Raw genomic sequence first — 16,696 nt, 5'->3', positions numbered from 1 at the left:
CCTATTATTTAATCATCAAATATAAAAGCTTTCGTCAAAAAATAATTTCTTCAAATTTGTAAAATTTTTAGCATATTATTTTGACTCAATGTTATTCCAAGTTTAATTGCAAAACTAATTTAAGAATGAACAACTGCAATCAAAACATCTAAAAAAGATTCTATAATGTCTATGTCAGCAGAATGTTTTTGTCTCTAGAGGAATCTTCTGGTGTCAGAATGAATGAATGAATACTAACAAACTGTAATGAACGTGACATCAGTATTGATCCGACCAGCAGTGAAACAAAATCACTAAGGCTTTTCATATGTTGGGTAAAACTTTCTTTCTATCGGCAGAAAAGACATTGAAATTGATTGTATAATTTCATTTCCTATTGTTTCACAGTAGAGATTTGTGAATGAGTGAGGGGTTAAGACATTTATTAACGCATCTGACAGTTGTTATTATTTTCTTATGTTGAACCTTATTGATTACATGGCTATTTTGACATTATTATTTATCTTTGGACATATTTAGGTGCAGTTATATGTTAGAACACACTATGTTTAATACTATTACTACATAATAGTAATTTGATTCAAAGAAAATAGTGATAAGTTTTAATTTGAGAATTATTTCGCTGATTGAAAACGTAATTATAATCTGTAGAAAAGCTAGTCTTGAGTAATATTTTGAAGGAATTATTAGAAATTTATTAAAAGATAGCATTAAAAATGAATGTAGTAGATTAAATTATATGTGTTATTTTTTTGCAGGTACTGAACAGATTACAACAACATCTGAACAGAAAACAACGTTGTCAGAAGGTGGAAAGTGTACATGTTGTCCCTATGGCTACCACATTGACCTTGGTTTTGTGCAATATTGTGAAAATATGTCTGATGGAGCTTATTTAAAAAAATTGAAAAGAATCCAGCGAGAAAAAAGAAAATTACGCAAATCCATGGAAGTTTTTCTACATCAGCAAGAAGAGGCAAAAACAACTCAGGAATATTATACTCAGCCTGAAACTGTTAGTGTACAGGCTACTGCTTTCTTAAAAGATGTTGAGCGACAGAATAATGTTACAAACAAAGTTTTAGATGAAATAGATTCTTCTGTTGACCATACCTTACATTCAATAGACTCTATGATGTATACAGCAAAAAGTTCACGAATGTTTTCAGAGAGTGATGAAACATCAGCATCCTCAAGTCCTGGAACAACAGTAAAATTTAACACATTCCCGTTGAAACGAGGGAGAGACATTCAGGAAGATATTGCAATATATAACAATAGTTTTGAAAAGAGTGGTAGAACGGATTCTCAAAGTTCGTTATCATCTATTTCTACTGTAGCTAGCGAACGTTCTTCTCCCTATACACCATACAACTACACTACAACATCACATAGTGTCACCAGTGAAACTATCTCGAAAATTACCCATATTACATCTGATCAGCTGGCAGCTACCATGGCAACACATTTACCTACAGAAGATGGTGCTGCATCTCCTCAGTCATCTACTACAACCATAAACAAAAATTCCCTCACTGCCATCCGTGAAGCAATGGCCGTAAGTTTGCAACGGTTGAAAGAATTAGAGGAGCAAGTTAAAGCATTACCTGTGTTACAAGTGAGAATCTCAGTGCTTAAAGAAGAGAAACGTCTTTTGGCGCTTCAACAAAAAGCAAAGGAGGTTAAAAATACAAGAACAGTTGGTGTAGGTGATTATAATGTAAATGAGGTGCCATCTCCTGCTACTCCATCTAGGTTTGACTTCAGAGTCAAATCTCCACCAGTGGCTCCTAAACCTAAAGTAAGATTGGTTGGTGTTGGTGATCATAGTGTCATAGAACCATATCTACTTCAACCAGACTTGCCTACAGGATATACAATTAGAGACAATGAGACATCAACAGACAGTCAGTTTTACCAACGTGATACATATGTTATTGAGAGAGATAGAACACAGTCAGCGCTTTACTCACCATTCAACAAAACACCAAAACCACAAACAAGAACCATAGGAATTGGTGAAGGTAATGTCTTTGATGATGCTAGTATGAGAATACATGAAAAGGAATTAAGAACAGTTATTATTGGGCAGAATCAAGGTGTTGGTAAGAGAAATGTTGGTGTTGACTGTAGAGTTGCCACCAGAGATGTTGGTATGATGTACTCTGCTGATGACGAAAAACCATCAACAAGAACTGTGGGTGTAAATGTTGATACCGGTGCTTTTATGAGTTCATTAAACTTCAAAGCTGAGGAAATGAGATCTGCCCTGAAAGAAGTGTTGTCAAAAAGTGTTAGGAGCATAGGAACATCATGTGAAATGACTGTTGAGAAACGAAGTACTGGCGTACAATATTCAAGTTCATTTACACGATCTATTGGTGTGGGAGAGGACGACATTGACATTATTATTAAAAAACCAGTACACATGAAATCAATAGGAATTGATGTGTGTCCACTTTCAATTAATAAATCTGTAAATACAGATTATGGCTGGAAACTTGACCAAAGCACTAACACCATGCAATTGTTCATGGAGAATAAGTCATGTTCAACGGAGCGTGCTCGTCAGGGAACTGTTAGCACTATGACTGAGGATAGTCGAATGGTTTCTGATAAAACTCAAACTGATCTAAAAGTGTTCCAAGCTCTTGAAGTGGTTAAAAACCAGGGTACCAATCCACGTAAACAACATCAGAAAAATACTGGAATGAATACTGAAGTTAAAGAATTAGTAGATGAAGATTTTGGTTTACGTGTGACATACAAATATAGAGGATTAAATGCTTTCGATGCGACCACAAACACTGATGCTGCTCGAAAACATGATATGTCTGTCAACACTGAGAGGAAAAAGCTTAGAGATGTAGCTGTTAGTGAAGATACTGTTGATTCTTTTGTCTGTAACTTTGAAGAGGAAGTACAAGAAAGAATGGAAGAAGAAACCGTAGAAGAGGTAATCTATCGAGAGCAGGATGAAATTATTGAAAAAGAATGGACGGAGAAAACAAGAAAGAGAACTGTTGAAGAGGTTGAGGGACCAATTGAAGAGAGTGAGGTAAAAACTATTATGGTCAGAGAAGTTCCAACTGCAACACAAGTTGTCAGACAAATTGTTGCTCCTACTGGTAAAGTTATTATCAGTAGTCCTGGCAAGAAAACTGGTGCTGATGATATGGTAGAGAAAAAAATTACAAGTAAAGGAGGTTCTTATACATTACAAACAATAACAAGAAAATCAGTCAGTGATGATGAGGATGAGGAAAATGCTGGTCAAACAACTACTACTATTTCTACTACTGGTAGTGGCTTAAGGTCAGGTGGTGATAGTTCTGGAGGCCTAGAGGTCACTACATCCTCTCTTACTAAGCAGAAGCTTGTTGACGATACTGAATTTCATAGTAATGTCAAGAGTACACAAGAACGAGCCTTAAGATTAAAAGCTAAAATGGATAAATTACATGGTGATACTGACACAACAACATCAAAAACAACAATTCATAGTTCAAGTGGGGGATACCTTGATTATCTGGATAATAAAAAAAAATCTGGTGATAGATTTGGCTCTGGTGAATATTTAGTTAATACATCAAGTAGAACTCATGGATTGGGATCTGATGAGAATTTAAATGATTCTGGATCATCTTTTACATCATCTACTACATCATACCGAACAGATGGTGGAGGATCCGGGACATCTGATGGAGGATATAAAATTATTACTGCATCCTCCAGTAAAACAGCTAGCAGTGGGTCAGATGGTCATTCTGGAGGTGGAAGTAAAATAATTTCTTCAAGCTCTTCAAGAAGTAGTGGGTCAGATGGGCAGTCCGGAGGTGGATCTATTATGATTTCATCAAGCTCTTCAAGAGGTAGTGGGTCAGATGGTCAATTGGGAAGTGGATACAAAACAATTTCTTCGAGCTCTTCAAGAAGTAGTGGGTCAGATGGACAGTCTGAAGGTGGATACAAAACGATTTCATCCAGCTCTTCTAGAAGTAGTGGGTCAGATGGCCAGTCCGGTGGCGGATCTATAATGATTTCATCAAGCTCTTCACGAAGTAGTGGTTCAGATAGCCAATCAGGAGGAGGATACAAGATGGTTTCATCTAACTCCTCTGGTGGTAGTGGAATTTCAGGATCAAATGATAAGTCTGGTGGTGGATACAAGATAATGAAATCATCATCTAGCTCTTCTCGTGGAAGTGGGTTGTCAGGGTCAGATGAACATTTAGGTACTTCACTGTCATCATCCCAGACCAGTGAATCATCATCCGATCAAGGATTAGGAACATCATCTAGTTCTGATGAAGTGACCACCATTACTCAGATTTATACTCTAGAGGATTATTATGGCGGAGGAAAAAGTTACTATGAGAAATATGTCAAATCTAAGGATGGAGGTGTCAAGGCTATAGAAAGGAGGCCTACTGGAGAGGATTCTGATGCCATTGATTCTGGCTCTCTTAAATCTTGTATTAAAACTACGAAATCTGAGAAAAAAGCAAAGAAAGGAATAAGATTTGCTGAAAATGTTGTTGGAGGGTAAGTGTTTAAAACATAATTCAAAATTAATTTAATAGAAATTATAAGAGGATAAAACGTATATATGACAAAGTTATTTTAGACTTTAAATCTTACTAAACCAAACTCACTTCTTACATAACATTTTCAAGTTCTGACAATTCAGTTTGTTTTTCTATATGAATTTTTGAAATGCAAAAAAGTAACAAAGTGAGAAAGTCAATCATATGCTAAAAAAAAGTGTATTGGGGGGAAATCAAACCAAAAGTAAATCTAATCAAACTTAAAAAGAAAATACTTTTAAAGCAAGTATTTCCAATCTAATAATGTACACAATGTATGCATTTTAAAAGGAAAAAGGATTTGATTATCCTTAAACCTAATTTTGCAGTACAAGACCTTCCATGTTAATTTTGACATTTATAAGGTAGTTCATTACTTGTTTAAAAACTGCAAAAAACAAATGCATTTAATGATTAAAAGCCACTAAAAACTTTTGACAGTCAGTAGTATAAACATATAAATCATTCATAAAAAGGGTTTCCAGAAGTGACAAATTAAGAAAACATATCATATATTACACCTGCATACATATTATGTATACACTAAAATATTTAGAGAGTTTTTATTTTTAATTTTATATGCTATTGCAAGGTGAACCAAATATGTTATTGTAAAATGTTATGGAATTACATGCCCATACTTTATCTGTAGTAAAACATGAACTTAACATTGACTAAAAAGTTGTGTAAACAGGCTAGTCTATAGTCTACTGTTTTGAAATTCTGTTTAAATTACATCTTACATCTAATCAGAACACCAGCATAATCAAAACAAACTTTTATGTTCAAGTGTTGTTTTAATGCCTAGGCTCTGTGTTGGAGACCGTACCTTGAACTATATTGGTTTTCTTTTTGAAATTGTGACTTGGATGGAGAGTTGTCTCATTGGCACTCATATCACATCGTTTTATATCTATTAACATTTTTTTCTGTTCAAATGTGGTTTCACTGTATCTAGCTGATACTATAATGCATAAGTTGGCACACAGTATGAAGGTTTCACTGTATCTGATTGATGCTTCCTACTAAGGTAGTCACAAAGTATGAAGGAATTGTAACATTTGATCAAGTAGTAAATAAAGTCACTCAGGTGTGTTTGATTAGACAAGTTATCATTAAAATCTTTTGACATAATCTTGTTATGTAATAGAACAATAAAACAAACGCTACATTATGCATTGTATAAACATATGTGAATTATAAATCTCTGTGTTTATAACTTAATTACATTTTCAGACAGACATAGGACTGTAGTCTACCGTATATAAACTTAATTTTTACAGGTTGAACTTATGCTACCTGACTTTATGTTCAGGGGGTGGATTTAGGGGGAAGCAGGTGTGAACCCCCACTAAATTATGGGTTTCAAGTACTTCAAGAACAAGAGAGAAGAGAGAAATGAAATTAATAATCAGAAACAAATTATAATCTGGGAATGTCTGGGCATTTCGTGGCTTTACTTCCATTTCTCAAAAGTCTCTCTAGTTAATTAAATGAAGATGTTTTAATCGATCTCTGTATATTAGTATGTCTGTAATAGAAAATAGAAATTACTTCCCTTTAATTTAGCAAGTGTATATATATTATTTTTATGCCCCATTTATGGGCATCATGTTTTATAGTCTGCATCCGTCCATCCGTTCGTTTGTCTGTTTGTCTGTCTGTCCCACTTCAGGTAAGAGTTTTTGGTCGAGATTATTTTTGATGAAATTGAAGTCAAATTAATTTGAAACTTAGTAAAGATGTTCCTTAATGATCTGATCTCTCCAATTTTAATGCCAAAATAGATTTTTTATCCCATTTTCACAGTCCACTGAACACAGAAAATGATAGTGCGGATGGGGCATTTGTGTACTTAGGACACATTCTTGTTAAAGTTTGATATAATAAGCAAAATGGGAAATATTTCTGGGGAAATCTTACATTGGTGAATATATTACAGGTACACATCTAGTAGTACAGATTCTGACGATGATGATGGATCAGACAGTGGCTCTGCCAGCTATGATGAGGGGTCGTATGATGGCAGAGAGGGCAGTATAGTATACCAATGTAAAGATGATGAAGCTATTGCTAAAGGAAGACCTGGAGCCCAGATGTTTGACCAGAATATCCGGGAAACGTAAGATTTTCTCATTTCATTCATACACTTTCTATCTCAACAGTAGTTAAGAACTTTTAACAACTTTGAATATATATATGTGGTCTTTTATGTTTTGACAAAGGGAGCTTAAAATTTAGATATTATACTTTGTTTTCATAATAAGTACTTATTAGATCAAGAAGGTTATGTTTTCTAAAGTTCTTTATATCTTCTTATGTATCAACTTGCCACTTTAAAACAGGAAACATGCACCGTATATGAAAGGATCCTATCAACATGATCAAGAAAATTATATTTATATGTACCGGTATATATACTAGTTTCAACCCATCATTAAATCTCTGATACCACATACTTCCAGACCTCTAAATAGACCTGTCTTTGGTGTGTTTCTGTAATTGCCTGTTAAATGGAAATATATTAAAAACAAAGTCATGTCATATAAAATTAGCAATCTTTTAATCTTATGTATTGATATTTTTTTGAATATTACAGACCTGCCAACTATCCCGATTTTCGCGGTATCATCCCGATATTTACCCCTCAACCCGAATCCCGATATCGGGATCGTAAAATTAGTCAAAATCCCGATTTTCAACAAATATATCGGAAAAAATTATTGTTTACCGATTTTGAAGTTTTTTTAATTTAATAGTACAAAAATCATGCAAATAAAAGAAATCAAGGCCTATAAGCTCATCATTAGTATACCAAAAAAAAAAGAAGAAGAGAACTTAGACTATTTTAGGAGAAAAAAAATAATGCTCACAGAAAAGTTGCTATAATTGTAACCTTTCAAAATCTTGTCGCGCGCTAAATCCCCCATGGAGATTTTCAAAAGTTGGCAGGTCTGATATTAGTATAAGTACCTCTTGATGTATAAGATTCAAGTTTAGAAAATCTTCAAGTCTTCATACAAGTTAAAGTTTTTGGACAATCATTGATAGCAACTTGACATAAGTTTCTCTGTAAGAACATAAATAAAGGTATTTTTTCAACTGTCTTCAATGAGTTTAGGATGTCCATTGGTATTATCTGCCTTTATATGATCATACACAAAATATTCAAAATGATATTTTTTGGTAAAATATTTGTAGTTAAAAAACCTTTAATGGTAAGGTAGTTGTTGACAGCAAATATTTTACTGGTTACACCTGTTTTAAAAAAATTTGGTGTAGTATAACCATAATTGAAAGTTTTGTCACATACAAACAGTTGTAAAACTGTAATTTAAGAAATTAAAGACCATGTATTTTAAATATGGTGGATTAAATTTGCCTATATAAATATCATTGAAATTTTTACTGCTCATGACTCTTGAAACAGTGCAAATGTAATGTGATATTTGTCCTTGCATTGTTGAATTATTTAAATTGACGTTTATATACATTTTCAGTTTCGAGCTAAGTAGAGGGATGAGAAATTCATGTGAAACTTTATCCAAGTATTTGGAAGACTCCACAGAGGTTCAGACTAAAGAACTAGTAAGTTCTGTAGCAATTGATGAGGTGTTTAACTGTGTACTTTTAGTTGTTAGTAGGGACTGTTTAATAAGTACATACATGGGACCCAGAACCCCTTTTAAAATTTCGACTATGGGTAGATGTAAAGTTTGATTGTAAAAATGTAAATGAAATTCTTAGCACCATTTACGTTTAAATGGATCAACCCTTTGGTGAGCAACTAAATTTTTATGCCCCACCTACGATAGTAGAGGGGCATTATGTTTTCTGGTCTGTGCGTCTGTCCTTTCGTCCGTCCGTCCGTCTGTTCGTTCATTCGTCCGTCTGTCCTGCTTCAGGTTAAAATTTTTGGTCAAGGTAGTTTTTGATGAAGCTCATGTCCAATCAACTTGAAACTTATGATATGATCTTTCTAATTTTAATGCCAAATTAGATTATTTATCCAATTTCACGGTCCATTGAACATGGAAAATGATAGTGCGAGTGGGGCATCCGTGTACTTTGGACACATTCTTGTTATTAGCTATTATGAATATAGAAACAAACTGGTCGTTGTTTGATGTATATATATTTTATCTGTCACAAATTTTTAACTTTGTTAATTTAATTGTGTTTTTTGTGTGCAGACAGTATAGCAATAACTGTTTTAATTTTGTTTACTTATGTCTGTGTGGGGTATTTTATTACTGTAATTGAAAACACTCAACCTGAATTACTTTAAGGTATTAATTTGCTATTAAATAATCTTAACAGTTGATAAGGGATATGTATATTTAAGTGATTCTGCTAGTGTATGAAATTCCTGGTTAAATTTCCCAGAACTGGAAGCATTCCTGGTTTTGACAAGTTCTTTAAAAATAAAAATAAATAACAGGATTAACAGATCGTATAATAATATATTAATTTAGAATTTTACTGAGGAAAATATTCATAGTCCTGAATAAGTGTGTAAACATAATCCCAGATCCTGAGGCATTCCTGGTTTTGCCAAGTTCTCCATAAAAAATTATACCTAGCAACATTAACAGTTCTAAACTTCAATCTGTTAGTTAAGAATTTTACTGGGGATAATATTAATAGTTTTGAATAAGTGTGTAAACATAATAAAACTTCTTATGATGTATTTTAAAAATATTTAAGTTTTGTTTGTCTCTTTTAAGAAATGAAAGTTTAGAGATTATTAAAGAAGTATACTGAATAAAAGAATCATAAACTCAATAAGTGTGTAAATATGATAAACTTCTTATGATGTATTAAAATGTTTTATTTTACTTTGTTTGTTTACAGAATGCCAGTTTAGAGATTATTAAAGAAGTATACTGAATAAAAGATTCATATACTGAATAAGTGTGTACGCATAATAAAACTTCTTATGATGTATTAAAATGTTTTAGTTTTCTTTGTTTGTTTACAGAATGCTAGTTTAGAGATTATTAAAGAGGAATGGTTTAAGATTTCCAGTGGTAAACTATCAGAGCCTTACCAAGTGGAAGATTTTATGTCCAGTTTTAATGAAATTTCTAGACGTCTGCTGGAGTATATTGTTAATATCCAAGATTCTAATGTAAGAACTGTAACCACATCCTTGAAATATTTGAGGTCTTTTAATGCTTTGTTATGCCAAGAAATTGTTAATAGGAAATGTCACAGATTTTTGTAAGAATTTGCGTTCAGCTTGAACATGTCAAACTGAAATTTGAAAGAACTCATTTAGCGTTTTTCAAAAGCTTCAGAATTTAAAAATTGGATCAAAATTTCAATGTGGAAAAATAACAACTCTACGTTAGTTAATTTCCAAAAGAAAGTTTCCATACATCAACACATAAACCTTTCTTCTATATAGCAGAATCAGAAAAATGAACCCATGAAAATCACTAGTTGAAAAAACATTTAAATTAAGAATTCTCGACTGGGACATGCATATGACATGTGGCAGGATTAAAAAAAAAAATAGTATTAGAATAAGAATAAGTTTTATATTTAATACTATAAAATCAACAGAATTTAATAATGTGCAATCAAACAACCAATAATATGTGATAGTATTTGAACTTTTTTCAATGCATGTATTGGTCCAAAGTTGATATATCAGTTTCAATCATTTGGTTGTTTTTAAAGTACAATTTCTTTACCCGTTAGAACATGTTTTATTTTGTGAATTTACAATTCAAATTTATTGGTTACATGGACATGCAATACTGGATATTTCAATATTCTGTGACATTTAAATTTGATGACACTTCCAGTTTCTTATGTTTTATATAAAAATATTATGTACAAACAGCCTAAATCATTATTTTTGTTAATGTCATATATGTTTGAATATCAAATTGTACTTCAAAGTTTATTGTTATTTTATAGGGAAATACTGCTCTTCACTATGCAGTATCACATTGTAATTTCGAGGTGGTCAGTCTCCTCCTCGACACTGGTATTGTAGATCTAAACAAACAGAACAAAGCAGGATATACTTCTACAATGTTAGCTACTCTAGCCTACACACAGACAGACAGACAGAGGGAAGTTGTTAAAAGACTGTTTTCTATGACTGATACTAATGCTAAAGCATCCAAGGTATTTATACTAATGTCAGACTATCAATCCTTTACTTGTTTACATGTACAAATGTATAAGTTAAATGTACTTTAACACAATTTTACTTTTTAAATGCAAATTATAAAATGCAACAATTCATTTATTTATTTAATGGGAGATAATTCAAGATGTTCAAAAATAATGATAGAAATTGGTACATCATCTTTATAAAGCAATGTCGTTATAACTAAAGGTATTTTCTGCACTAAAATGACAAACAAAATATTATTCAAACAAATTGGAATGTATTAGAGATTTTTCAGTAAAATGCGTTTTTTCCTTTCATGATAGAATGAATTTCTTGTGTGAGGTAATTAATGACAATAATAAGTTCGGTATCAGCAGGGAAAAAACATGAAACGTGCATGGCATCAGCTTATAGCTTTTACTTCAAATGTTTGACAATTTGAAAGATTTTGAATGTATAGCAGATACAAATTTATGTTTTGACAGAATAATTTTATATAAGAGTTTGTGCACTTAAATTATGCATGCATAAAAACAGCATAGTGGAAATTTTTGAAGAAATGACATTAGTTTTTTATCAGTTTTATGAAACCATAGATAACAGTCAATATTCTGTTATTTACATATTCTGTATTGTACACATGCACTGCTCAGTTGAAACTTTAGACATTTTTGTGCACACAATTTTAGGGGCTAAAGCCGCCATCAGATGTAACTCCAATTCTGCTCTCGGATGCTGCATCTGGGAGTTACCGACAGGAGAGTATAACACCAGGATTTCGCTCCTCCTCTGGATCAGTCTACATTCCTCCAAGGACTGCTGCTAAACGCTCTACCTATCACGAGTTTTTTCGCATATAAACATATTAAATATTAGATAGAGGTATTGCATAGCAGTTATTTATAGATATTCCTAACTAATGTTTCAGTCTTAGTATCCATAACCTACATTGATGTGAAACTTTAGTTAGGAGTCAATGTCACACAACCTATAAATGTGTAGCACAAGAAAAACTTATACACCTATTTTATACAGCATGTGTCAGAATACAGGTACTCTACATGTAGTATTATGCATGGACATTGTCATACAAGTGTATAAAATTCATATTTACTATTTGCATCTACATACTGATATATGTGGAATTTTCATCCTTCTTTTTGGTTCTGAATTGTCATTTAAAAAAAAAAAAAAAAAAATCGATATGGAACTGTATCGGAAATCTTGAAGATTCTTTATTTAAAAGATACAATTTTTCCCTCAAGTGTACAGTAGAATCCAAAAAGAAGGATCTTTTATTTTAATGGACATTGCATCATCTATCATATTTTTACTAATTCTGTATATTAGGATGGTCAAACTGCCCTGATGTTAGCGGTCAGTCAAGGTCGTACAGAGATGGTTAATATGCTGATAGATAGTGGTGCTGATATAAATGTACAAGATGATGAAGGATCTACAGCCCTCATGTGTGCATGTGAACACGGCCATACTGATATTGTTAAAATTCTCCTAGCTCATCCTGACTGTGATTCAACCCTTTCAGACAATGTAAGGATATTGTTCTATCTGTTTGTCTTGAAATTTTAAATGTTGTATGGTATTTCTGTCCTTGTAAAATACTACAAGTATTTTTAGTTTTCAAAAATTCTTTTTGTTTTAGTATTATTTATCTGTGGTTTTCTGTATGATGCATTAGTTTACATTTTATTGGTGTAATGTTCTTTGTAATGTTTCTTAATCTATGAAAATTTCTTAAATTAGTTAAATGTTGTGTAAATTTAGTTTCTAATTGTTCATTTTATTTCTTTCTTTCTCTCATAACTAATTTAAGTTATCGTGTGCATCTTGTGACCTATGACCTCTAACCTTTGTGCATGTTTGTTGTTATATATTTAATGCATGGATATTGTAGGATGGATGTACAGCCTTGTCTATAGCCATGGAGGCTGGCCATAAAGATATAGGAGTTATATTATATGCTCATGTTAATTTTAAAAGTCAGTCCTCTCCTGTAAGTGTGCTATAGATCAGTTAGAATAAATAGTGAGATCTAACATAGTGTTGTCCCACTGTTAGAAAAATATATCTATAAAATGTATACTTTTCATACATTGAAATTGCACTTTTCTTTTGAATAAATTTTTAAAGGCACATGACAAAAACTGATTAGATCATTAGAAAGTAATACTTTCCAAATAGTATGACTCTAGTCAAAATTCTAAAGAATAATGGCACTCATAAAAGACTTGTGAAATTTGGTTCTTTGTGGAATATTTTTTTTCAATTCGTATTTTGAATATATTAAAAGAAAGTTTTGCGACACTTCCGTTTGGATTAATGGGGTCAAATTTTGACACCTGTATCATGGTAGAAAATGCTCCAGTTGATCCGATATTAACAGCATTCTTATTTTATAGGATGTTGAATTGATTACAGAAGAAAAAAAAAAATTAAGATTAATAGAAAATAAAAATTTGGTGGGTAAATAAACTGCCCGTGCAGTTGTTTTAATTTTTTTGCAAATGAAGTTAGTTTTTTCTGTTCAAATGAGATCATTTATACCTTCAGATCGTCAATTTTGTGCTTGGGTGCATTTTCCACTAGACCAAGTGCATGAATGGTTAGAACTGCTAATTTTGACCCCTTCCTTTAAAGTTTGCATGTAGCTGCCTGAAATAAAACAAACATAACTGTAGCAATAATAAATACTGAAGCCTACCTAAAAGTGTAGGACTTTCTTACTGTTTTTAAGACCCATTGGTGGCCTTTGTCTGTTTTTTTTGTTCATTGGTCTAGATGTTACCTCTTCGACACATTTCCATTTCCATTCTCAATTATACAAATGAATGAAGGTTAAGAAAAGATAATAAAAATCAACATTTTGTTATTAAATAGTTTTGTTGCAAATCTTTTTTTTACTGATAACTATTCATTGAAAGCTGAGCCAATGTTCACGAAGTTGCAGTCAACTTTTTAAAATGAGAATAAATACTGCTTTAATTATGAAAAACATAAAACAAAAAGTATAAATGGATAATTACAAGTCTTGCTTAGATCTCACTATTTATGAATATCTATTGCTTTATTAACTTTATTTGTTTTATACTAGTATTGTTTTTCTAATTTATATGATTTTATTTCAAGTTCACCATAAACTAAGACTTAGAATTATGGAATTTTTGAATATTTTGAATATTATTTTTATATTGCAAACCAAATGAAATGGTTCCACAGATTTATCTACTGTTCAATCTTTTTAAACTTTTGTCAATTCGATTGTCCCAATCCCAATCAATAAATACAATAGCTTAACCCTGGGACCTTTGAATTTCTTTTAAGAGAAATTCATCATTGATTAATTTACCTGAGGAAAAAAATATCTTCTAAGTTGATGAAATTACACAGATTATACAAAAAAAACTGCATGTGATTTTGTATTTATCAATAATTTGTTTAAAATTGAAGTGAAATATTGATATGTTCTTTTGAAAAATGTACACAGTTTCTAAACTGAGAATATCAGTAAGTTTGCAATAAGAAAATTTGTCTTTGAGGAAAAAGGAATTGTAGTGTTTCTTAAATAATGTTCTTTCCCAAATCTTTTTCATCAGTAACATACTTTAAATTACTCGTTCTTTATTGGGAGAATTTATTTTAACATCACTTTTAGAATTTTTCTTTCCTTATGTTATTAAACATGTAAAAAAAATAACAATCAAAAAGAGGTAAATTCTATCGTTACAAAGAGTTTTAATGTTTTTCTCATAGAGTGTTAGAAATGAAATTTAAGACAGCTTAAAAAAATCTCACTTTATATCTAAGTCAATTCTGCAATATTGTTGTATTAAATTTTCTTGTATAATACAATGTGAAATTCTTGTCAACTTAATTAATTATTGTTTCTGATTTACCTTGTAGGCAATAGTTAAAAAACGGAGAACTTCTGGAAATACTTCACCTTTACCAAGGTATATATGTTATAAATTTGTAATAGGAAATTTTGTATGCATTATGTTAATGTAAGATTTCTTTTTCATTTTAAGTTGATGATTGATTTACATATAGAAAGTTGGAAAGTGTAATAAAGTTTGACTGAAAGTAAAAATAAAATTATAATAACTTAAGGATTTGATAGGAACTGGTTTGATCAAGGAAACACTTGGCATCCCTTCGTTTGTTGGTATATCCTTCTATCCAGTATTGTAAGTTGTTGGTATATCCTTCTATCCAGTATTGTAAGCTGTTGGTATATCCTTCTATCCAGTATTGTAAGTTGTTGGTATATCCTTCTATCCAGTATTGTAAGCACTCTCACATTTACAATTCTTGCCAGATTTATATTTAAGGAAGCTGGCTTGTCCTGTTTTGAATTTTTTGTCAGATTTTCGGAATCCTCTGGTTTTTATTCATTTAAATGTCTTGAAAAAATTTGCCCGGTAACCCCAATTTTTTTTTGGTAAATCTTTTACATGTATAATGATAAGCTATCTGTAAAAGTCTTATAAAATTTTAATTATTTTTTAACAGTTTTTGAGAACTTCAACTTGTCAATGATAAAGCTATGAAAAGTCAAGAGAGAATATTTTCCTGCCAAAATTTCAATGGCAGATACCTCGAAAACAAGCACGGTGACCTATATATTTCTTTTGCTCTTTGGATTTCTTTATTAATCCTCTATTAATATAATCTAATGTTTTGAAAAGTTAATTACTTTGAAACTGAGAAGCTAACTCCCTTAACTTACTTAAGAGGTTTATATCTTTAATGTCATGGACAAGTTTAAAAAAATCATTGCAGATCAATTATTTTTGAAAAAGGTATGCCCCTTGGAAATATAAATCAAATTGAAAACTGTATTGTATTTAAGGGCTTTCAATATAAAAATATGAAGATGGGGTATGATTGCCAATGAGACAACTCTCCATAAAAGACCAATTGACACAGAATTAATACAACTATAGGTCACTTAACAGTCTTCAACAATGAAAAACCTCATGCCACAAAGTCAGCTATAAAAAGATTTTTGACATCAGAAGAATGTTAATAATGTTTTCATCTTTATATTTTCAGTCCAACAATAAGATAGCATGTTTTATAATAATGTCCAGATAAAGCAGACTGTGGTGATATTCTGACCCCAAGATGGTACTTAAGCAGAGCTTGCCAGATGAGTTGTCCAGTATTGATGCATTTGTAACCAGTCGAGCATTTACCAGACCTTGACATTGTGGAAATGATCATGTTAAACATTTTATACACAAGTTTTATATTACCTATTGGTCTTAAAGGAACTGTTATACCTTGAATAATTATGTTACCTAAATGTTTACCCTTTACATTCCAAATGTTGACCTGATTTTATGTCCTACATCATGCCTATTGGCGTACTAATATGTATTTTTATAGATGGAGACAAAGTTATTTTATGATGCTCCTGTACAAAAATTATTAAGTCAACAATGATTTTTTGTCATATTACCATGTCTTTGGAAAGTATGTTTTTGTTGACCAGGGAAATTTTGTTTAAAGTAATTTTCCAAAAGATATGTCCTTCTACCTCACATTTTCTTTGACCTGTCATGACCATCCCATAATACTCAGAAATACTAACTAGTGGTGTATGTACTGTGTTTACTTAACTGCCCTAACTGGTCTAAATTGTCTAAGGTTAAGTACAGGCCATAATGTAATGGATGTGGTCTTTCCTTATAAATTCTTTCTCTAAAATTTCTTAAATATTTGCCTGAGAACTTTTAATAAGCATCTGAAGTTACCAATATTTTTTTTTAAACTTAGAGTACTGACAAATGTAATTTTAAAGGTTGTTCTTTTAAAAATGATTTATTTAGATGATGAAAATAGAATTTATCATTGTATTACAAGTATTGTAATGTTGTTATTAAGTGTTGTTATAAGTGCTACAGATCTCATCCAAAGTGTTGTGTGAAGTGTTGTATTTCGTGTTTTAACTTATTTG

General features: G+C 31.5%; 1 protein-coding gene across 7 annotated transcripts in view; it reads left to right on the top strand.

Annotated features, from left to right (window-relative positions):
- The window catches only part of LOC134721739 (serine-rich adhesin for platelets-like), a 52,770-nt gene extending 36,839 nt beyond the window's left edge, over positions 1-15,931 (top strand). For 5 of the 7 annotated variants that reach the window (XM_063584936.1, XM_063584928.1, XM_063584946.1 and 2 more), the window contains 9 exons: positions 759-4,545; positions 6,529-6,708; positions 8,087-8,174; positions 9,568-9,717; positions 10,515-10,727; positions 12,067-12,267; positions 12,632-12,730; positions 14,638-14,687; positions 15,790-15,931. In XM_063584936.1, the coding sequence (XP_063441006.1) occupies positions 759-4,545; positions 6,529-6,708; positions 8,087-8,174; positions 9,568-9,717; positions 10,515-10,727; positions 12,067-12,267; positions 12,632-12,730; positions 14,638-14,687; positions 15,790-15,805 (4,784 nt within the window). In that variant the 3' untranslated portion in view covers positions 15,806-15,931. Of the gene's footprint in view, positions 1-758; positions 4,546-6,528; positions 6,709-8,086; positions 8,175-9,567; positions 9,718-10,514; positions 10,728-11,405; positions 11,721-12,066; positions 12,268-12,631; positions 12,731-14,637; positions 14,688-15,789 lie in introns of those variants that run through there. The other 2 variants (XM_063584972.1, XM_063584980.1) reach the window with 2 other exon arrangements.
- The last annotated feature ends 765 nt before the right edge of the window (positions 15,932-16,696 follow it).

This window comes from Mytilus trossulus, chromosome 1, assembly GCF_036588685.1.
Source record: "Mytilus trossulus isolate FHL-02 chromosome 1, PNRI_Mtr1.1.1.hap1, whole genome shotgun sequence".
Lineage (NCBI taxonomy): Eukaryota > Metazoa > Mollusca > Bivalvia > Mytilida > Mytilidae > Mytilus > Mytilus trossulus.
Note: the sequence above shows the minus strand (reverse complement) of the source record. Positions and strands in the feature narration are given on the sequence as shown.